The sequence below is a fragment of the Dromaius novaehollandiae genome, chromosome 8 (assembly GCF_036370855.1).
Source record: "Dromaius novaehollandiae isolate bDroNov1 chromosome 8, bDroNov1.hap1, whole genome shotgun sequence".
NCBI classification, from domain to species: Eukaryota; Metazoa; Chordata; class Aves; order Casuariiformes; family Dromaiidae; genus Dromaius; species Dromaius novaehollandiae.
This window is the reverse complement of record NC_088105.1, coordinates 12,153,609-12,175,921: the sequence shown is the minus strand read 5'-3', so window position 1 is coordinate 12,175,921 and position 22,313 is coordinate 12,153,609. Positions and strand designations below refer to the sequence as shown.

Here is a 22,313-nt window from a genome sequence, read left to right as displayed (position 1 = left end):
GTCCAGAGTAGTCACCTTTGCACATCTAAAGCAGGAGTAGTACGTGAAAGCAGATGGCTTTGCCTTCACAGCGTAGAATGTAAGAACATGGAAAGGGCTTCAAAATGTGTTTTTAGTCAGTAAAAGGATGCATTTCACCCAGAGTCCAGCTCCCAGGGCAAGGAAAGCTGCTGTGCTGGCTGCCCCCTCTCTCCGAGCACTCCCGAGCACAGTTGGTTGGGGATGAGAACTGACTTGGCTCCTCCACAAAGTCTCTTTTATTAGTACTCATGTAGCTTGGCCTGCAGCCACCCCACCTCCGGCTGCAGCCTCGTCAGCTCTCCCGAGCAAAGCAGGGTTAGGCCAGGTCACTCGGGGGCTTGGGAGAACTGCAGAGGAAAACCCAGGTTGTGCTTGGAGCGGGGCGGCTGCCCGGCTAGTGGCACCTTTCTGCCCGTGATGGCCTAGGTTTTGGGCCTCACAGGCTGCTTTTTTCTGGATGTCGCAGCTTGCAAGGTCTGTACCTGTGAGTGCTTAGGTGAAGATGGCTCTTTGACCCAACAGGTAAAGGTGTAATAAAATCCAACGGCTGGGCAAGCTCCTGCAGCCAGTGAAACCCAGAGATTTTCTAAAAGCTGAGGTGACTCGCTGTCAGGGCAGTTTGCCTGGGGCTGCAGCAGACCATGCAGCCGTGGGATCCTTTCGATGGGAACCCGGACCCCCTCCGGGAGTTTAAGGCCCATTGGAGGAATCAGTGAGCTGCTTTTCCTGGAGGACGCCATGCTGGAGATCCTGGTGGCCAAGTGGGAAATCTGATCAGATGGTCACGAAAAGCCCTTCAGGCCTCACATTCTGACTTCTCTTTCTCTGGGGAAGGCAAGTTTTATCCAGGTCTTGTGTGTTACTGTGGTCACCAGGGGATGTGATACCTTGTTAGGGTGAGTGAATTTTTTTGCAGTCTTTATTTTAATTACCTGACATGCAGTTGCTAAGGGATTTACAGCTTCAAGAGAATGCAATACCGGTACCTGGTAATGCACAGTTTTTGTTAAAATCCATGACAAACCCTGTGTTGGCTTCTGGGGATTTTACTCTCTCCTTCCCTCCTCTGTAGCTTGGTCTCCAGGAGGGGAAGCATATGCAGCCACACCGCAGGTGCGTCTTGTCTGAGTGTCCTTGGGCACAGTAAGCCTTGAGCCTACTGTCCAATTTCAATCAAATCAGAGCAAAATCTCAAAATCACATCTGATGCTGTGTCAGGGCAGATGAAAGTCTCGTGTGCTCCCAGCCCCACTGCTCCTCACTGGCCCCTGATTTGCAAGGGCAGCGCAGGAGCCATGCAGCCCTGCAGCCGACCGTGCCCAAAGGAGAGGGAGAAGGTCTTCCTGCTGCCCAGGGAAACTTTCTCGTGCTTGCTCCCACTTATCCGTGTGTGGATCACCACTGCAGACTCCTCTGCTTACGCATGTGCGAGCACACCTCGGCGCATCTCTGCGCCTCCATGATGTTGGCTGTCAGGGGAACTCTGCATTATTTATTGACTTGCAGCACTGGGCGTGAAGATGGAAGCACAAAGGCTGCTGGACCTTAAAAGCGAGGTGAAAACAAGAACCCTTCTGTAGGATATTACCACAGGGAGCTCTGCTGCCTGTGGACAGTTAAAATATCACTAGGGTTTTTTTGTGTGTTAACTCACATGCATTAAATAAAAAACTATTTCTGCGATTGTAGTGGCAAAACTTTGATTCTGGTTGATGTGGGGTCCTTGCTACACAACTGCATCCAATCTCAGGAGGGTTTCTCGCAGGTATTTCATCCCGAAGGTCTTCCCCAAGGACGAGCTGTCCGCCAAGCAGTGCCTCCGATGCACGTCCATGCTCCTTTGCTGAAATCAGCCTGTCTCTGTATGTCTTGACCCACTTGTCCGTGCTCTCTGATCAGCAGAGGATGAAGTACCTGCAAAATTTCAATAGTTGTGTGTCAGGCAGGGCAACTCACACCTTTAATCACGCATGACAATGAAATGAACCCTTTCCCCATATATCTGAGGCTTCAAAAGCATGCATATGCTTTTCATTATTTAAAGTTTGTTCTGTCTTTTGATTCTCTATGACATATTGAAGAAGAACTCTGAAAAGTTTGAAGGTATCCTCATCTGCACAGCTCTGCATGTCTCAGGAGGCAGGATTGCTTTACTGCCTAATTGAAGAAAGACCTCAGTATTTAACTTGGGCATCGTTCCTCCCAAGGGTTTGCTGGCTTTGGGGCTGCACAGGCGTTAAGTCAAGCAAACCTCGAACCGATGTGCTGATTGAACAGACAGTGTAAGGGGGAAGGCTTCTCATCTCTCTGCGATCTCACTTCTCCCTTTGTCCACACCTAGCTGCTGAGATGGGTGTCTCCTGCCATTATATGGTGGTTTGATTTGTTGCAGTCTGGATACTTTGATACCCATTGCCTTTGTGGAGATGTGTGTGGCTGCTTGTGCACTGGTTCAATTTGTTTCCACTTTGGCCCAGGCCGGCTATATCCCATGAAGTGCATGCAGGGTAGAGGTGTCCAAGTTGGTTTTATCAAACAAATGTTAGTCCTGGACCAGTTTAGCTATATTAACCCAGGCCTGGCTTGTTTAGCCTTGGCCTGGAGGACCTGGAACTTTGTGCTGTGCTGGTGCATCTGTGTGAGACACCTGGGCATCCACAGTGATGAAGATGCAGCACTCCTGTACTCCTGGTGGTGTGAGCTGGGAGGCTTAAATCCTTCTCAGGCTGCTGATGGGAGTTTCCCACCCCGGGGGTAGGATTTGGCCACGGTGGAGATAGAAACCCACATAGCAGCAGAGAATCAAAAGTTTGTTGTATCCTGTCTCACCTTCAGTGGCTGATGGGTGAATGTAATGCTGTTGCTCATGTCCTCAATGGCACCGTTACCAAAATGTGGAGAACTGGGTGTTTCTTGGAGTCTCCCCTGCTGTTTTTTCTAATGTCAGCAGAGTTGTGTTTCATGTCTTACGATCCCCTCTCTGTTTGCTAAAGCCATAGGCCCCACATTGCATCTGGCTGCACTCTTCCATCCCACAGCTGCTCTCTGCAGCAGGCGATGGGCTGTGCTTGAGAGGGGGCTTGGAACAGCAAAGCAGCCAGAATTCCCCCTCTCTCATCTTTTCCTTTTAAACTTGGCTTCCTATGAAGGGAAGGCTAGTGTGTGCATGCATCTGCGTACAAGGGAGCACGTGGAGGGCTGATTCGCAGGCACTGAGTCCCTTGGATCCTGCATGCTTGCGTGTGGAGTGACCCATTGCGTTGCTCGCCTGGTGCCCAGGCTCCTGTCAGCCCACGGCATGCTGGCCATGGGGTCAGGGCCATGGCTTTGGGGTGGTACCATGTGCGCTTTGGGTGCTCAGTCCGCTCCTCCCTCTCCAGCTCACTGTGGCCCAGTTGCTACTCTCTCAAATGGGGCTGGGAAGACCTCAGCAGGAGATGTACCTCCCAGCCCTGTAAGGGGCTGCCAGAGAAGAGGGGCTTTTCCATTAGTGCACCCAGGGAGAGAAGGGGTGCTGGGCAAGCCCTAACGAGACATCAGAGAATCCACACAAATGCCTCCTAATCCTGCCCTCTCTTCCCTTCTTCTCCAAGACAGAAATAAGCACAAAATCAGGCTTCCCTGAACCTCTTGCTCAGGAAACTACTTGCCGAAACATTAATGCATATGGTGGGGAGGAACATAAACAGACCCATTTGTGGAGCAAAAAAATGCGATCTTATTTGCAAATGTGATTCTGAATCTGCAGTAGGTGGTTAAAAGTAGTACTGAGCCATAAAACTTGTTGCAGGGTCTCAGCTGGCGTCCTTAGGAGATACGTGAGCCCTGGTGAAGCCAAGAGCCATACCTAGTGCTGGATGGCCAGGGGCTGCTCTGCAGCAAGGAGCAGAGCCCTCGTCTCGTGACACGGGGCTGGCCCTTCACCCCACAGGCCCTGCTGCGGCCATCCGAGTCTCTGGCATCTAGCTGTCGTGTTTCATTACCTGACAGAGATCCGGACCCGCACTGGCCTGTTTAAATGTCACCCGTACCGAATCCTGGAGGAGGCAGTGGGGCCGCGACTGGCACGCAGGGCTGGCTCCCTTCTCCGCATCCCTCCTGCTCCATCCCAGAGGACCCTGTCACCTCCGCAGGGAGCTCCTGGTGGAGCAGGGCTGCCAGTAGCACAGTGTTTTTGCTCCCTCGCGGACGGGCTCGGTGAGCTGATCCCGGGCAAGGGCTGGAAGTCAGGGAAAAGTTTGGACTACCTTGCAGAGAGTGCTTTGATTTGATTTGGATTCCACCTTTCTAGGTGGGTTTGGCATTGAAGTTTATTATGGATGGATACAATTGTTCATTGGTAAAAGGAAAGTCAAAATCAAGGGTTTTGACTAATGGCTTTTGGCTACAAAAGGTTTGGCAGCAGCACCCAAATTTCCTCAGAACACAGTGGTGCTGGATCAACGTTTTCTGATTTGGGTGGAAAAGCATCCCCGAAGACCACTCTGCTTCCAAAGAGAAGCTCCTGGCCCTGGCCTATGCGGGTGGCCAGGCCCCATGGCAACAATTAAATTAAGGAGAGGCCTCACCTCCACTTTGTGTCACCAGGCCCTGGCAGAGCCCAGCTTTCACCCTCATGCTCTCCTCTAGATTTTCTATTTCTCCATTCACCTCCTCCAGCAAACACTCCCCCATTCGTCCGAGCTCCCTCTTCAGCGTTTCGCTGCCAGGGAAGGGTGGTAGGCACAAGCCTTCCCAGCTGCCTGGCTTGGTGGAGCAGCCTCCATCCCGTCCCGTGGGGCAGAGGATCTCCCTGGATAAACCCTTTGAGCAGTCACTCTCGGCATGGGTGCAAGCACGCTACAGGGCTCGTTCTGGCAAACTGTCTCCTTTGGGTGAACGCCTTGCTGCAGTCTGACTGAGGACCTTGCTGATAGAGAGGCTTCATGGTGGCAACATTTCTGCAAGGTCTGGTGTAATGCAAACAGATAAATTAACTCTCCTGGGAGTCTTTTGTAGACTTGCCCATTTCCCAGGCACCTAACAGTGTATCTGTAGCTTTGTGTCTTCTCTGAATTACCATAATAGCTTCTTGGTTTTGCACGCTCATCTCCCACCACGTCCCGCTCTACTGCTTGACTTTGTTGTGTGAATAAGTATTTCTAATTGGTTTAAATCTTCCGCATGATACTTTCAAAGGATGGCCATTTTCTGTGTTACGGAAAAGGGTGAGGAATTGTTCCTCATTCCTCTCCTCCGTACCTGTCATGATGTTACAGACCTGTGCCCAGTCTCCCCTTTAGTGGATTATTTCCCAAGCTCATGAATTCTCAAAGGCAATGTTGTTTATCTAGTTGTTTAAAGAGACATAAAAGCAATTTCCTTATAACCCTATGCTATGGCTGCTGGGTAGGACTGTACCCTGTGCTATCAAACTACTCGCAGATGATGAAAAATACATTCTCTTTCCTCTGAAGTGGTTAATGGGCCAAGTCAGGAAGCTCCTTTGAAGTCCTGGGGAACAAGTGAGGAGCCTCCGTGTGCTGGGCACACAGACATAGCAAGGGCCACAGTAACAGCACTTCTTCTGCCCGTCACTGAAGGCTCTCCTGGCAGCTGCCTTCCTGGTGGAAAGCTTTTCCACTTGAAAGCAAATAGGGGATAGGAGTTTTGCTGTGTACTAGTAGTATCCCTGGACAGAAGGAGGGCTGTGTACCCCTGCGTGTCCTGCTTTACTGCCCATGGCAGTGGCGGGGGGAAGTGTGGTGGGTGTCTCCAGCAAGAGGATGAAACCCTGAGTCCTGGCTCGGCTTCTCCCGCACCACCAGCCCGCCTCGCTGCCTCCAAGGCTCCTGCTCTTGTCGCTGTGCCTGCTTCCTTTTGCTGCACATTGCTTTCCCACTGGGAGAATTGATCCAAAAAGTCAAAGCAAGAATTGACAAAGACCTTTCCTCCCCCCTCTCTGTGCAGAATTAAGTCTGAAGCGGGTTGATAACAGCGGATCGAGTCCTCCTTGACTCTGACAAATGTCTTTAATGTTATTCAGCAAGCTGACCTTTTCCCGTCTTTATTGTGCATCTTCCCTTTGAATCAGATTTGATTGTTACTTCAGGTAAAATAACAAACACTGTCACGTAAATAACTTTGCAATAATGTTAAAAGGGAGAAAAAAAACCCAAACCCAACCTGGCCTTACTTTCAATTGTAATGGGAACAAACATCCTCTGTGCCAGCCATGGAAAATCAGCTGTGTGACATTCCTGCACAACATCTTGCCTTGATACTCAAGGGAATGGTCTCCTATGTTGAAAAGCCAACAGAGGAACAACGGTTCATTGAAATCTTAATGACAAATAATACTAACTGGAGTCAGTAAATTCTAGGGGAGGGAGAAAAGGTCATGTATAAATCCTTAAAAGTTAGCTACCCTGTCTAGATTGGTGGGCATTTGGTACCTAAATACCATCTGCAGGTTTGAGATTGGTCTTGTCAAAGACAGCATTTAGGTCCTGGGTGACATGTTCAGGCTCCAAGCCTGCCCAAAAGTGACAAAGCTCAAGGTTATATTGCTTTTCTGTGCCGTGTCCTTGCTAGCTGGGGAGGAAGAGTTTGGAGAAGGCCAGCGTGAGACAGGCAGGCAGCGGCACCTTCTTCCTGAGTCAGCAGAGATGCTGGAGCAGGGAGGGAAGACTTGATCATTAAGTATTATCTTGATGATGATGTGTTTTGTTGCTTTGTGTGACTCTGTTTCCTTTCCCATAATCCGGTGTTTTACTCCTTCCTGTGATAGAATAAAGCATGTTTGCTCACTGGCAAATGAAGCACCGGTGACAGGCGGGCATGTAGATGTGCTGTGACCTGAATCAGGATGAGCTTGTTTGGGTGAGGACACCTAGAAGGGTCAGGGGTCTAACGGGAAGCCAGACATGAGACCAGGAGAAATACACCCGTGATGTGGACGACAGCTGCCACACTCCTCTCCATACATATCCATATGTATTTTATTCCCCATTGCCTCCCAGCACTCAGTCTTTCTGCCTTTCCTCGTAGATTCCCCTGTTCACGCCAGCTCCACATCCGTGAGCCCCTCATCGAGCCTTCCCGCGGGGAATTCGGCGGACGGTCATCACAACTACCTCGAGGTGCCTGCGAACGCTTCAAGGGCGCTGCCATCCCCCATGAACACCATCGGGTCTCCTGTGAACACGCTGGGCTCGCCATACAGGGTCATCACATCCTCCCTCGGCTCCCACTCCGTCTCCCTGTCCTCGGCCCCGGGCATGAATTTTGTGACGCATGCCAGTCCGCAGGTGGGCAGATACCCTCATGCTCTCTTCAGGCTATTGACGGTGCTTGATGACTGGGATAAAGTCTGAAAATCTGAGAGGGCTGGTTGAGTGGTGGTGGTGGGGTTGGTGTGTTTTTGGCCACTCATGGAGATTGGACGTAAAGAAGAATTTTTGTCATGTGAATCTTCCTGCGTAAATCCCCTTGGTACAGCCAAAGAGAAGACGATCATACGTATTTCAGCACATCCTGCATCATAAAGGGAGAAAGCTATTTCCTGAGTTTATCCTCACCAGGGGGCAATCTGATCTCACTCCACTGCACTAAGGTGTAATTTTTCTATGTGGCAGTAGTGACATAGCTAAAAGCTGCAGTATGGAAAGCGCTCCCCTTCCTCCTGGAAAAGGATATCTGCTTCATTTCATTGTTCAGAAAAGAGACAGACAGCGAGAGACAAATGTAGATGCTAAATGCCAGCCACATACTCTGTGTTGCATATAAACTTTGCCTGATATGAACTGAAGGAAAACGAAGCGCTCCTGTCTTTACTGCCTGAACCATGCCAGGTGCTGAGGTTTCCCCTCCAGACAGAGCGGGGAGATCCCTGGGGCTGGGGCCAGTGCCTCCACCTTGACACAGTGGGGACTGTGGTGACGGCACAGGATTTTGCCTCCTTTGATGCCCTGACCTCTAGGGGAGCTGATCATGTGCTGTAGTGCTCTGGGGGATGCAGGTCTAAGTGAGAATATTGTGTTTTATTAACAAGATTCTGCCTTTTATTGATTTATTATTAGTATTAGTATTAATATTATTAGTGGTAGGGAACCCTCGAGAGCCTCGCAGCACAGCTAGGTAAGCAGGGAGGAGATCACCTCCAAGTCCTCACTGCCTCCTACCCCGCTGCCCCAGCTAGACTGGCCCGTCTGCAGAAGCACTTCTCCTCAGCATCTGCAGCAAGCACTAGAGGAGGATGGTGCATGGAGGTCCCCAAAGAGCTCAGAGAGTTATGAGGACCTGTGATTTGAAAGGTTTGACCTACCAGCACCTTCACTTCTGCAGAGGTCTGAGCTGTCTACAGTGGACATGCTGGGCCTTGTTGCACCCAGCTGTTTCCCCATCAGCCTGATGATATCTGTGCCCATGATACCCAGGGGCAGGTGCGACATCATCCTGGAGCTTATGGCGATGCTGGCTGCACAGATACCTTTCCCTTGAAGCCAGGGACATACTGGGAAGCGATTTTCCTGACCTGGGTGCTGAGCTGGCTGCTGTGTCAACTTACCAGCTCCAAGGAGTGTGTTTCACTTGCCTTCGCTCTAATGCAAGGAGACAGCTGAGCCTCAGGGATTCGGCAGGGAGGCAGCTAATGGATTTGGGTTCAAGCAGGTGTCCCAAATATCATACATGATTGCACTTAACCAGCAGGAGCTGAGCTCCAAAGGCACTGATGGCTAAACTGCCCTGTTTCTCCCTGACATACACCCTCTCTCTCTGCTATTGTCTAGAAATGCAGCTAGAGAGAAGGAAAAGGTGGTACCTGAGCTCGCAGTAGCATTTTAAACTATAAAAAATTCCTCCTGGTTCAGCATCTTGGCAAGAGGTTTCCAGGGTAAGGAAAGTGGCTGGATGTTTGGAGGAAGTGGGGTCTGAATTCTCCTTTCCTTGGGCTAAATTCAGGTTTTGGAGCATTAGGATTTAAAGCTATCCGGAGCGTGGGCTGGCTCTCTGCTGGAGGGAGTGTACTTCTGTTCCTCTGGGCAAGCTTTTTCCATGAGCTTTTATTTTCTGGTGGGGGGAAACAAGCTGGTACTTAACATGGTAATCACTGTTGGACAAATTGTATTTTCAATGTCATCAAACCTCTGAAACTTTGAAAATGAAGGGCCTGGGGTGAGAGATGACACACAGACTTGTTTTGTCTTTTGCTTTTTCTAATGAAAGGCCCAAAATCCAAATGGGACCGACCCTCTTGTTCTTTGGTGAAATTTCCCATGGAAATTTTTATGCTGTTTTTGTAAGAAATAGGCAATTCTTTAGAGAAAATGGAGAACTTGTAGCAACGTGCGTGGACTCAAGTGGTTTAGATATTACGGAGGCTGTAACTAAGGCTGTAGCTGGACTTTCCTCCAAAGCCTCATTTTCTGTCCCTACTTCTGTCCTTTTGCTTGAAGGAAGAAATATAGCTGATAAACTGGGGGGGGAGATTGTTAAAAACAACCTCAGTGAAACAGAAGCCATCCCCCGCCCTCAGAGCACAGAGGCTGCAATGGTGGTTTGAGGGTGGTTTTGGAGAGATAGGCCTCTGCATTGCCATGCCCAGACAGACCGCTTTCAACAAGACATGCTCAACAGCCCTTAATCCTCACTGCCCTGCCAACAGCAGCTTGAAAGCAAACAGCAATAAAACTAAGCCCTGGGCAACATCAGGCTCGGGTCTCTAATCGATGTCGGTTTGTAACCTTTAACTTCCAGCAGCTGCAAGCAGCTCCCTGGACCTCAGCTGGAGCCCTGAGCCTTTCGCCTGTGTTTCACTGCAGCTGGTTTTAGATGCTTAATCTAGTCCCTTTTTATGTCTGGGAACCCCAGATCTGCACCCTTCTCCAGCCTGTGGTAGTATTTGGGAACTTCAGTTGTAGGAAGTGACCGAAATGGCCATGTTTTCATGCAGATTTGTACATCAGAAATCAGGGAGGGACTTTTGGTTAAAAATAATAGTGTTAAGTGAGTTAACAGCATTTCAGCTCCTCTGGCCATGTGGCAGTATGAGTTTAATTGTAACAAATCCCCTGGCTGCAAACCCTTTCCTTACTAAGTGTTTAGCACCTGATGCTTTGAGCAGCCACTGATCTGCATCCTCTAACGAAGCAGCCCCAAGACTCGGAGGCTGTAACTGAGCATCTCATCTTCCTGTCTTCAGTTACAGCATCAGGGCTGGGTGAGAGTGACTCTCTGCTACTGGGCAACTGCTTAAACCCTTCCAGCTAGGTTTACCTTGCCACCCGAATGGGATCACCAGAAATGAGCGGGAGGATGAGTCTGGCAGGGCAGTGAGGGAGGGCTCACCTGGCCCCACCCAGCACCAAAAGCCTCTGGGCGCAGCTCGATTTGGGGTGGTTTTGATGGAGTACTGGACTCATGCACTAAACCTGCCTCATGTCCTGTGAATTGTGCCTCTGCAGCTCAATGTCCTGAACAATGTCAGCAGCTCTGAAGACATCAAGCCCTTGCCAGGTCTCCCAGGGATTGGAAGCATGAATTATCCATCCACGAGCCCAGGATCCTTAGCCAAACACATCTGTGCCATCTGTGGGGACAGGTCCTCAGGTATGAGGTTTCCTTTCTTGGGGAAGGCTTTGCGCCACGAAAACCTCCTTGGCTGCCCTGAAGCGAGGCTGGCATGCTAACGAAAGCTGTGAGGTTTCACCAATGCTGTACTGGCAATGCAGGACTTGTAGTTGGGCTTGGCTGACCCCAGGGCAGGCTGTCTGCTTTGCGGATGAGTGCCAAAGAGAGAACCGCCCCAGAAGCCATGCTCCTCTCCCTCTGATGTGTGTGACCTCATTTTGCATTTTGTCCCTGTTTGTTAAAAATATACTAAAATCACTGTGTTCTTACAACCTGCGTTTTGTATTAGTGGGGCTCTGGCCATGTCTGGGCTTCCCTTGAATGCCAGGGGACCTCGACCCAGCCATGCCTGGCAGACCCCTCTGTGGCAGTGCTCCCCGTGTGCTGGGGCTCTCCTGCTCCTGCACCCCAGCTGTGGGGCTATTCCATAGCCCTCTCATGGGATGGATGTAGCCCATCTGCATCACTAGAAAGTGGAGGTCTGGCCTGTATTTTGACTGCCACTGGTCGTTATTCCTGCTAATGGCCCCCAAAGCCAAGCCAAGCCTCCTCTGGTGACTCCCTGCAGCCAGTCCTGTTGCCTTTTGGGTTGGTTCAAGCCCATCTGTGCTGGCTCCCTGGTGACGGGCTCCCCTTCGCTCCGCAGGGAAGCACTACGGGGTGTACAGCTGCGAGGGCTGCAAAGGCTTCTTCAAGCGGACCATCCGGAAGGACCTGATCTACACCTGCCGTGACAACAAGGACTGCCTCATAGACAAGCGCCAGCGCAACCGCTGCCAGTACTGCCGCTATCAGAAGTGCCTCGCGATGGGGATGAAGAGGGAAGGTATGTGCAGGCAGATGGAGGGAGGGGGCACATTCCCTACATATGTGCTTTTTGTGTTAGTGTAAATCTGGCTCCTGGTGGCCTTCTGGGTCTGGAGCACTCCAAAAACCCACACTGGCAATTTCAGGGCATTTTGGCCTGATTTCTTAAAAGAAATGAGGTGGATGCAAACCCGTTGAGATAAGGGTATAAAGTAGGGCTCAGCCTTTATCAGACATCAGAGAATCTGCACAGGGCTAGGCAGGGATGTTCTTTGTGACCCAACCACAAGGAGCCACCCAGTCCCTGAAAGAGATGTCTGTAGAAGACCAGGCTGCAGGAGCTGTGCTGCCCCCAGAACTGCTCGCTTTGGGTAGGGCTTTTCCAGACCAGAGGCTGGTGATGCCAGTTGGTGGCCATGGGAAAGCTGTCCCTGAGGGACATGGTGCTGGCCCCAGCTCTTACCCAGCGCCTCTTCCCAGGCAGCCATGCTGCCAAGGCTTGTCTGGGTGGCCAAAGCGGTGTCCATGGTCTAGGGAGCCATGTGTCCCTGTGGGCGCACCAGGAAGACAGCATGGGTGCGCGCAGTGATGGGACGGTGCCGCCCGTGAATGGACAGGATGAGCTAAACAGAGCTGCTCCTTGGGGCAGATCCCTGGGTGACCCAGAGCATCCTGAACCCCCAGCTGCAGCCACAAGCAGGCAACTGGGGAGGAGGCTCTGCCCTGGGCCCTCTTGAAGCCACATGGGGCATCTAGAGAGAGTTTTCATCCTGTTTGTCCCGTTGCTTCCTGAGTCCCTGTAAACTTCTGCTGTCTACAATATCCCTCAGTGGGGAGTTTGGCAGCTTGTCTAGTTACCCTGTGAAAAGCTGCCTCCTTTTGCTTGCTTTCAGCTTGCTGGCTTCACTTGTTGCCCCCTAATTCTTGCACTGGAAAATAGGGGGAATGATTTATTTCCATCCTTGATTTTTATAATTCTCTCTTCTTTTCCCACTTTTGCTTTTTGGAGCTGAGCTCTGGTACGGCTCCTGTCCTGTGGCATTTTCATGCTGCAGGAGAGCACTGTTAGGAAGCAGCTTTTGCAGCCTCTCCCAAGCTCCACCCGCATTCACTGCATCCCCAAAGGACTGTGTTTCTGGCCCAAACCAGCTAAGGTGTTGATCTGGAGCAACCATCTGACCTGAGGCCTTTGGACTTGGAGCCACCTTGTGCTGGCTTGAACGAAGCCTCAGAGAGCTGCTGACTGTGGCACGTGTCCGCACAGCCTCTGGAGAGTGCAAAAGCCTTTGGGAAAGCCCCCGCTGAGCAAATTGGTGCCGCTGGAAAAGGCGAGCCCAAAGGCAAGGGGGTTTTTCTCTCTGCCTCGGCTGGCCATCTGCAGCTAGCTGCTCCCCACCTCGGCTGAGCAAAGAGGACCGACAAGCTGGATTGTCTCCTAAATTATACCGGCAGATACGAGGTCAGGTAGTGACATGCAGCTCAGCTTTTAAGCGGCTTTTTTCCAAGATAAAATAACTGTGCTACTTCCAGGGTTAAATGCCACTAAGCGGTGTAACAGTCCCTCTTGGAGGCTGCGTTGTCCCCTGTGGAGCACATGAACGGGCTGGTGCGGGGCAGAGCGGCGATGCTGGGATGCAGGGCGCAGGCTGAGCCGCAGCCCCTTCGCCGCAGCTCTGGTAACGCCACGCTGCCCCAGCAGCTGGCGACCGCGAAATGCTGCATGTGCCTCAAAACCCCAGTCCCGGGCACCGTCCTCAAAGCCGGCTGCAAAGTGCTTCCGAGGAGCAGGGCGCCGATGCTGCTTCCCTTTGCAGAGCGTGACGGTGCAAACCCCAGGCTCCCCGTGGACGTGGGCAGCGTGAGAGCAATCCTCCGCAGTCCTCCCTCATCCTTCTTCATCCAGCAGCCTTGCCTGATTTACAAAATGGGGGCAAAACTCTCACGCGATCTTGGGGCTTTCGAGAGGCGCTTGCTCGTGGAGCTGGCTCCTTCCTCGGTGTTCGCCCGTGCTCGCTCAGGTCCCCTTTCTTCTTAAAGGACATCTTGTCCCTTGGCTTCATACGGGGGTGGTTTCCCCATGCCTCTGGCTACTGACTGCCCAGAGTTTAGGTAAATGATCAGGGAGTCGTTAAGCTGTGGTATAGCAAAGTGTTTTGAGACATTTCTCCCCAGCGATGAGCTACACTGATATGGCACCTGCTGCTCACCCACCACTTATTTTTCAGTAAGTTTTCCTTATTTTGGTCTGGGATTTCTCAAACAAAAATGTGAAGACAAAACCTTTTGGGGTTACAAGGCTCAGCAGGCAGCATGCGTGTGCCGTGCGTCTGCCTGTCCTGCTGCACACCCAGAAATCCCGGGAGCTAATAACGTAGGTGTGCGGAGAATTTCAGTGAACCTGTGGTTCCTATCAGATGATTTTTGGGAAAATGCCCAAAGAGATGAGAGAGGAGAGTGAAAGCACTGAGGACAGCACTTCAGGTGCTGCATGGGGAGGGCTGGGGGCCCAGGTCGCATGGCTCCTGGCAGGGGGTGGACAGCCGGCCCTGCCGCCACGTGCTCTGGCAGCTGTGGGGTGCTCCTGGGGGATAAATAAATCCAGCTGTGACTTTTGGGGGCCGATTTTGCTGGCAAGTTACACTCTGCAGTTACATCCCTGCAGCGGCAGGAGCTCGCAGGCAGCCCTGCACCCTCGTACGGCTCCAAGCACCATAGCTTAATTCAGGGCCTTGGCATGCAGGAAAAACCTTGGTGCCTTCAGTGTTTCAGAGCAGGCGTCTCTCCCCCGGCGTCTGCTGATGGCTGAGTCCAGGCTGCCACCTGGAGGTATTAACTGCAACTCCTCTTCTGGAGCTCGACGTCTGTGAAATCACTGCCTTTTCGCCAAGTCCAGAGGCAGCTGGGCTACAGCAACCCCAGAGCTACTGGGGAGGGGGCCGGCGCCGGCCTGGTGGTTGTCATTTTAATAGACCAGCGCGTGATCCATCTACTTATTTTCTGTTCTTCCCTTTGTTGCCCCCCGATGGGTTTTCTCAGCCCTCGTCCCGGGGAGAGGAGGGTCTGACGCGAAAGGGGCATCGGGAGAGCAGGTAAGCGTTGGCGCGGTGTAAAGGACGGCTTCCCTGTGCTCCAGCTGTGCAAGAGGAGAGGCAGCGAAGCCGGGAGCGGAGCGAGAATGAAGCCGAGTCCACGAGCAGCGGCAGCGAGGACATGCCCGTGGAGAAGATCCTGGAGGCTGAGCTGGCCGTCGAGCCCAAGACGGAGGCGTACAGCGACGTGAGCACAGAGAGCTCGGTAAGCGGCACCGTGCCGTTTCAACAACATCCCTGTCAGCTTGAGATGAGAGCCTCCTAGGTGAGATTTGAAAGGACAACCCCCGCAAGGAATGGCCGGTGTTTTCCAAGCGTTTTTTGCTTTGCACCACCTAAAAACCCTTGCTAAAAAGCAAGGACGTTGGCCTGCCATGCAGAACTTGCTTTGCAAAGAACAGCGAGCAAACAGAAAGGGCTGGCAACTCTCAAATTTGGCTTTCTCTTGAGGGAATAATAATATTAATAAAAGATTTCCTCTCCCCAAAACTGTACAGCTCAGATTACAGGTGATTTGAACATTTTACTTGTGGCTCTGAGCAGTGTTAACGCCTTCGTGTGTGCAGTGCAGGTGGCGAGTATCAGTGATTTTACATTGGCAAATTCTCCCCCTTTCCTCTGCTCCTTCCCTTTGGTGTTGCTCTTCCGTCAGACCAATGACCCCGTCACCAACATATGCCACGCCGCGGACAAGCAGCTCTTCACGCTCGTCGAGTGGGCCAAGCGCATCCCCCACTTCTCCGACCTGACGCTGGAGGACCAAGTCATCCTCCTCCGGGCAGGTACCGTCCCCGACCAGTGGCCTCCACAGCTTTTCCTGGTGCATCTGTCTCCTCCCTGGGGACCAGGTGTCATGCCACCAGGGAGAAAGCAGCTGCCCACCTCTATTTGGGAGTGATGGTTTCTGGGTGCTGCACCCCAAATTGCTGCCAGTGTGGCATCTTTTATCCTCTGCCCACCCTCTAAGAGAGAGAGACCTTGCTGGCCTCCCTCCTCAGCAGCACTTGCCTCCTGCTCACCTCCCTCTCCCTCCTGCAGGCTGGAACGAGCTGCTGATCGCCTCCTTCTCCCATCGTTCCGTGTCGGTGCAGGACGGCATCCTCCTGGCGACGGGCTTGCACGTGCACCGCAGCAGCGCGCACAGCGCTGGCGTGGGCTCCATCTTCGACAGGTATGGGGCCCGTTTCCATCACCCCCAGCGGTCGCAGCCAGGCCACCTCTGTCCCTCCCCTCTGGAAGGGGAATGTCTCCTTGGCGAGAATTAGAACAAACTGATGGCAGTTTGGGGCAGAACTAGCTTAGAACGAGGGGGAGGACATTTGTCTGACTGGCTTAAAAACCAAGGATGGGATGAAGGCACCCTGGAAAGGGACTTGCAGCTGCAAAAGAGTCTCCTCTGTTGTGCGTGTCTCTCTCCGGGGGTGGGATGGCTTGTCTGCCCTCTCCTCGCAGCTTGAGGGCCAGTCGTAACTGGATCTAGAGCTAATACCAATGAGCAAGAGCTTTAGCTGTCAGAGCCTTAAAACCCAACCTGCTGCGTTTGCTCAGGTGACGGCTGCCCACGTAGCGCCCGTGCCGTGTCTGCGCCCTGCCGGCAGGACACGCTGCGTTGCCGCTCTCTCACACGCGAGGGCAGTGCCCGTGCTCTGCACGGTGAAACGGAGTGAAAACAGTGTCGCCTCTGCGCAGGGTTTTGACAGAGCTGGTGTCCAAAATGAAGGACATGCAGATGGACAAGTCGGAGCTGGGGTGCTTGCGAGCCATCGTGCTGTTCAACCCGGGTAAGTCGCAGGGCTGCCGGCCCTTGGAGCTGGGGCAGTCCCACGCTGCTCCCTTCCCCGGGCCGTGCCCTCAGTCCTTCCCTACGGACAGCACCCACCGCCTCTGCGATCTGCTCCTGTGTGTCTTTGCCTGGTGGCACGACATGACACACATCTGGTGTGGCCGGGTGCCTGGCAGGGCCAGGTCATACGTGGGGGGAGATGGGCCAAGCCTGGCCTTCCAGAGGCAAAAAGCTTCCCTGCTGCAGTGATTCCCTCTGTCCGGGGTCTGTCTCTTGTCCAGATGCCAAGGGTCTGTCCAGTCCTTCAGAGGTGGAGTCGCTGCGGGAGAAGGTCTATGCCACGCTAGAAGCCTACACGAAGCAGAAGTACCCTGAGCAACCGGGACGGTGAGTGTCCCTGGGGTCCAGATGGAGGGTGAGAGTGAGCACGCAGGATGCTCCCTCCTGGGGAGCTCTGAATTTCCAGCTGTTTTGACCTCCTGGTTTCTATGAATTTATGACTGCCTCCAGAACTTGTCCCGCTTCCCTTCGAATCCGAGGACACTCATCCAGCATTCATGGCGTCCTGCAGCAAGGAGTTTGACAGCTCACCTGCCCTCTGTGCTGGGAATTGGTTCCCATTAGCATCATTTGAAGCTTCCAGTTTTGGGACTGGATGAAGGAGGGGCGGTCGGTCCCTGCTTGCCCATCCCTAACTGCCTACCCTGAAGAGAGGAGGCAGAGGCAGCAGGATCTGCACTAGCTCCACAAGAGCTTCCCCGTGGCCCTGCAGCCCGGAGCAAAGCAAGGGCAAGATGCCAGCCAAAATTGCGTGGGAAACCCGGCTCTTGAAGGCTGTTGGATTCTGTCAGTGCCCTAATCCTGTGCTGGAGCCTTCAGGCTGTAGATGGGATGCAATTTTCTAGCTTCTCGATCCAATCCTACCCTCTGCTGGCCAAGCTCTTGAAACGCCAGTCCCAGATCCGGCGCGGGGCCGTTAGGCAAGGGATGCGCCTGCAGCGTCTTCTGCTATTTTTGGCTCTGAGCTTGGCTGTAGAGAGCTGCAAGGAGTTAGTGGGGAGGGAGCAGGGGGAGGAAGGTCAGCTCGCTGCCACCACGCTCGAAGCAGGGCCGCGCGGAGGGAGCAAAGGGCTGGCAGTGGTGTCGCTGAAGGGTTGCGCTGCCTCTCGGAGGCTGTGAAGTTTCGAAGGTGATCTTCACTGCATGGTGGAGATGCAAGTCCTTAGTTCGGGCCCTGGCCAGGGAGAGAGTCTGGGGGCATCTTTTCTTTTTTCCCCTTGCAAGTTTATAAATGTGAAATTCTTTAAAATATATATATTTATATTCTCCCTCTATGCATATGGAAAGAAATGCTTATTTCCCTGTTTTGAAAGCATGGGGAAAGAAAACAGGGACCTCCTTTTTCTTCACACCCTGCTCAGCCATATGAATCAGCCAGGGTACCTTGGGGCAAGGGGACTTTCAGAGCCGTTTTGGTGCAGGACTTGGGCTCTGCTCCTTCAGGCACGACCCTGTTCCCCCACCCCGGCCAGGCTGTGCATGCAGGACCAGCCCCCCTGGCTCCATCCAGCCCCCAGCGCAGGCTCAGCCGCACGTGGGAGAAAGCGGTTGATGCCTTTGCCGCACCCCTGACGCTGCTCCTCACCTTGCAGGTTTGCCAAACTGCTCCTGCGCCTGCCGGCGCTGCGATCCATCGGGCTGAAGTGCCTGGAGCATCTCTTCTTCTTCAAGCTGATTGGGGACACCCCCATCGACACCTTCCTCATGGAGATGCTGGAGACGCCCCTGCAGGTCACCTGAGGGTCTGGCCACCCTGGACGGACCCCAGCCCCTCCGTGGCCCTGCACAGCCTCCCACCCCTCCACCCCAGCCCTGTGAGGGCTCAGGAGGCTTTCCCCACCCTCTGCTCCTCCTTGGTGGGATTGTCGTGTTTTTGTACAGCTGTAAATCACCCCCTCTAACCCTCCCTGGCCCGGCCCCGGGGGCGCTGCAGATTCTCCCACCAGCTAACCAGCCACCTGCCCCCCCTGTACAGATAATCGCTTTAAATTATTTTTTCACTCTCAATAAAGGCCAACGGAACAAATACTGCTGGAGAGGTGTGACTGGAGCCTGCAGTGCCGTGTCCTCCTCTGCTGGGGCCACGGGTCCAGCCCGGGATGGGGCTGAGGGACCCTCTGGGGACTATTTAGCAGCCCAAATCAGTGTGGGAAAAGCCCTTGGGGTACTGTGCCTTGTGCTGGGGGCACAGTCCTGAGGCCAAGGGAGGCCAGGTGTTGCTGCTGCTTGCTGTCACCCTGCATCGAGGCAGAGGGGCTTGCTGCTGCCGTGCATGGAGTGGCCCGGCACCTTCGAGCCCTTCCGGCAGAGGAAGAGCCGGAGAAGTTTGCTGCTTTGAGTAGAATCATTTTATTTCAACAACTAATCATCGGGGTGGCCCAAACCTGGGTGCCCCGGGGCAGGCTGGCTCCCTTCGCAGCGGCAGGGCTCGGTGCAGCTCCCCGACCCCGCAGCCATTTCCGCCAGAGGGCTCCGCGAGATGCGGCGCTCGCTTCCCATCGGTGCTGAGCTGAGCAGCCTCAGACGAGTTGAAGGCACGCACGTGTTCAATACAAGGAGATTATCCGGGTGGGAAAGTGTCCTCCCAGGAACCCGGCAGATTGTCTGTATTGTTATTGGTAAAACAGGTGTAGTGTTAAGTGATCTGCCCCTCCTGGCCCTCCCGCAGACGGCGCGGTGAGGTGCAGCCGTGCGTTGTCTCTGCGCCTGCCGGACTGCAGTGCTGCCGCGCGGCAATGCGGGGAAGTTCGGGGGAAAGGAATAGTCACAACAGGAAAGAAAGAAAGATAAAAATGAAACAAGTTGTTAGAACTCCCATGCTGGGACATGATTCATTCTCCAGTATTTCGCTGTGAAAAGGAGAGAGAGAGAATCAAATGAGTAAGGGAAAGAAACAGGAAACCAAAAACTACAAAAACTCCAAAATTCATTTTTTTCACAGTGACACTGAAAAAACACGGAGTGTTCCAGAAGGGGTGATGAGCATTGACCAAAGGGATTATTTTTAAATTGAAAAGGAAGTTTTCCATTGAAAGGGAACTTTTTTAAGGAAGAAGCAATATTCAACCTGCTCTTTGTAAAAGCCGTGCTGGAGCTGGTGGTGTGGCACGTGTGCTCCTGCACGCAGAGCATGCTGAGGTGGTTCACAGGGGGGTGCCTGGGGTGCGCTGAGCCCCAGGACCTGGGCACCTGCCCCACGCTGCTGGTTAAGCAAAGCTAGAGGTTACCTCCAGCCTGGGCTGCTGTGATCTTCCCCCACCAAGAGCAGTGGGCTTCTAAGGGCTGGTCCCCAAATATCTGGGTCTGGTTTTGTTTCTGATTACAAAGCCTTGCATTTCTCTTGATCCCCCCCCCCCCAGTTTTGACGGTTTACATCAAGGTTAGTTGGTGTTAGTAGGTTTAGCAAGAGAAGGCCTGCAGAAGTTGGTGCCACCTTCTGAAGATAATGTGGTATTAATGCTTTTTGTCTAAATACACAGAAAAACCTAAGGTTCTTCATGCCTGCAGAAGACCTCTTGCTAAGGTGGTGTCTGAGTGCTATCTAGGACCGGTCCTTCCTGACATCCTTGGAGCAGAAAATTTCATTTCTGAGGAGCTTGAATGACTGCATGCGCTGTTAAACCACAGAGCTGAGGCTCTGTGAGTATGACATGGAGCAAAACCTGCAGCACCAGGCAATAACTCAAAGTGTGCTTCTGCTCTGGGGTGAGCTGCTGCAGAACATGGGGCTGGGAGGGCCAGAGAAGACATGCTTGAAAGGACAGGGTGCTTCCTCAGCAATAAAACAGTCCCTTTTGGGAGCTCACAGGCTGTGTTCAGCATGACCGTTGTTGCAGCTGTGATCATCAGTGTCTTCCTAGAGCTGCAAGGTTTAATTTGGCCAAGATATCCAAAAGGGTTTTGAGCCATGCTCGCTCCTCTCTGATAGGGGTTTAATGTAGACAGCATGACGCCTCTCGGTGGCTTAGTTTGAGTGATGAGGGATTCGGACTCCCTACTATTACACATCAGCAGAGCAGCTCAACACACAGTCGACAGAGAGAAATAAACTGGGCAGCAAAGTGGGCTCCAGCTGCCCAGCTCAGATGTCCAGTATCTAGTCCAGATGGCCCTGCATGTGCCCACCACAGTCAGCACAAGAAGAGCTTGCTAATTCTTGTGAACAATTTCCCTTGACTGTCTTGATGCTGATCTCAATCCACAGTCTAGGGAACAAATCCAGACCATAATCTGCAATATGAACAGTCACATTTTGAAGTCTAAAGTTAAGGGAGGTGATAACCAAGACTAGGGCAGAAAGTCTCAGAGTGGTCATTTGTGGCTCCTGAACACCCTACTTTCGGTAGTCTACCTTGAGACAATTGTTTTTGGGCCACCAGATCTTCAGGTCTCATGTCACGCGGGGCTTCTCTTCTTTTTCCAGAACACTAGCTCTTTTCTGAAAAATTTTGGTGCTTGATCATCTGCTTGATCTCCCAGAGGCCAGTAGAGTAGCAAGCCCATGAGACACGGAGCATGGAAAATACGATATTGCTTGCTTGTCTGAAACTGTCATCAGCAGACAGCTGTCTTACGCAGAGGAAGGAAGTCATTGAACAACCCACATCTATCTGCAGTCGTTGAGGACCTGAGGTATGAAGCAACCTCCTGGGTTTGTTCCTGTCCCTCAGATTCTCCATCTATGTGAAGGACCTCTAGGTACTTTAGATGGGGTCTAAATGCTGCCCAAGAGTAGTCCTTCCCCAACACCCTCATAAAGAAGTGCAGCTGGACTCACCAGATACCCCAAGGAGCAAATCCCACAACAGTTATTACTAACTTACTAGTGTCATTTTGCTCCAGGGTCAATTGTTGCAGAACATCAGAATGACATAGGTGGAGCTGACTGTATCTGCAGCCCTGAAAAGAACAGATTTTTGTAAAATAGTAGAAATCACTGTCATGGGTAAGTCAAAGAAAACTTCTATCCACACACACATCTCCAGCCCTGGCTTTTGCAGAGTTATAGTTGCACACTGAAAGACCCAAAACCAAAGAAATACCAAAGGTTGAGGTCCATCCAGTGTGGCCTTTTTCCTTGCAGACATAAGTCATGATGATGGCTTCAAACTCCAGGCACATCAGCCACTTTTCAGGAAAAACAAATCAGAGTGTGAGAAGTAACAGGGTCCAGCTACCTACCCATCTTACTGAAACCTGGCTCCTTCTATCTCATCTGAGTTTTGATCTTTCCAGTTTCCAGTTGCTGGGTCTTGCTACCATAAAAACCCTTGTAGTCTTAGATTAAGCTCTGCATTTTTCCCTTGCTAAATCAATCAGACTCCAGGAATGAGTGGTACAAGGCCAAGTGTCATATTTCTCATATATGTCATTCCCTACCATGCATCTCATGAGCTTTCTGAGTTAGTAGCAAGTCCCCAACACTGTGGATGAGCTCAGTTTTAGTGCATGGGCCAAATATTTCTAAATATTTATTAATTCTAAACTGCTTACTCTATAGTTCTCTGTGGAGGGGACTTCAAAAAATGGTGGCTTTAGCCACTTATAGTAAGGACCTTGGAACAGGAAAAAACCCTCCTCAAACTCTATCGATTTCTATAAGCTGGATTTGTTTCTTACCCAGAAATCAGATCAGAGCATTTTCCTGCTCTGTCATAGTTTGGGTTCTGTAGTGGTTTCTTCATTTCCTGCTGAAGTTCCACAAAGTTTGGAAATGTTAGTTCTGGTTTGGGAATAAAAAAAAAAAAAAAAATCCCAAACCATAAATGTTTGAGCTGGTTTGCATTCAGTTCAGCTCTGGGCTTCCTGCTGAGTTTGGTAATTCAAGGGCACATCCTATGGACCCCAGATGACTTTCAGCCACCAGTGTTGCAAGACCGGATGCGATCACGGTGTGACTCCGAACTGAGTGCCAGCACTTCTGCCCTTTCCTCAAGGACTTC

General features: G+C 52.1%; 1 protein-coding gene across 2 annotated transcripts in view; it reads left to right on the top strand.

Moving 5' to 3' along the window:
* The window catches only part of RXRG (retinoid X receptor gamma), a 41,875-nt gene extending 23,620 nt beyond the window's left edge, over positions 1–18,255 (top strand). For both annotated transcript variants that reach the window (XM_064515666.1, XM_026123405.2), the window contains exons 2-10: positions 7,051–7,310; positions 10,467–10,611; positions 11,279–11,458; positions 14,573–14,733; positions 15,181–15,310; positions 15,567–15,699; positions 16,218–16,309; positions 16,593–16,698; positions 17,964–18,255. In XM_064515666.1, coding sequence (XP_064371736.1) covers positions 7,051–7,310; positions 10,467–10,611; positions 11,279–11,458; positions 14,573–14,733; positions 15,181–15,310; positions 15,567–15,699; positions 16,218–16,309; positions 16,593–16,698; positions 17,964–18,111 — 1,355 coding nt within the window. In that variant the 3' untranslated portion in view covers positions 18,112–18,255. The remainder of the gene's footprint in view (positions 1–7,050; positions 7,311–10,466; positions 10,612–11,278; positions 11,459–14,572; positions 14,734–15,180; positions 15,311–15,566; positions 15,700–16,217; positions 16,310–16,592; positions 16,699–17,963) is intronic.
* The last annotated feature ends 4,058 nt before the right edge of the window (positions 18,256–22,313 follow it).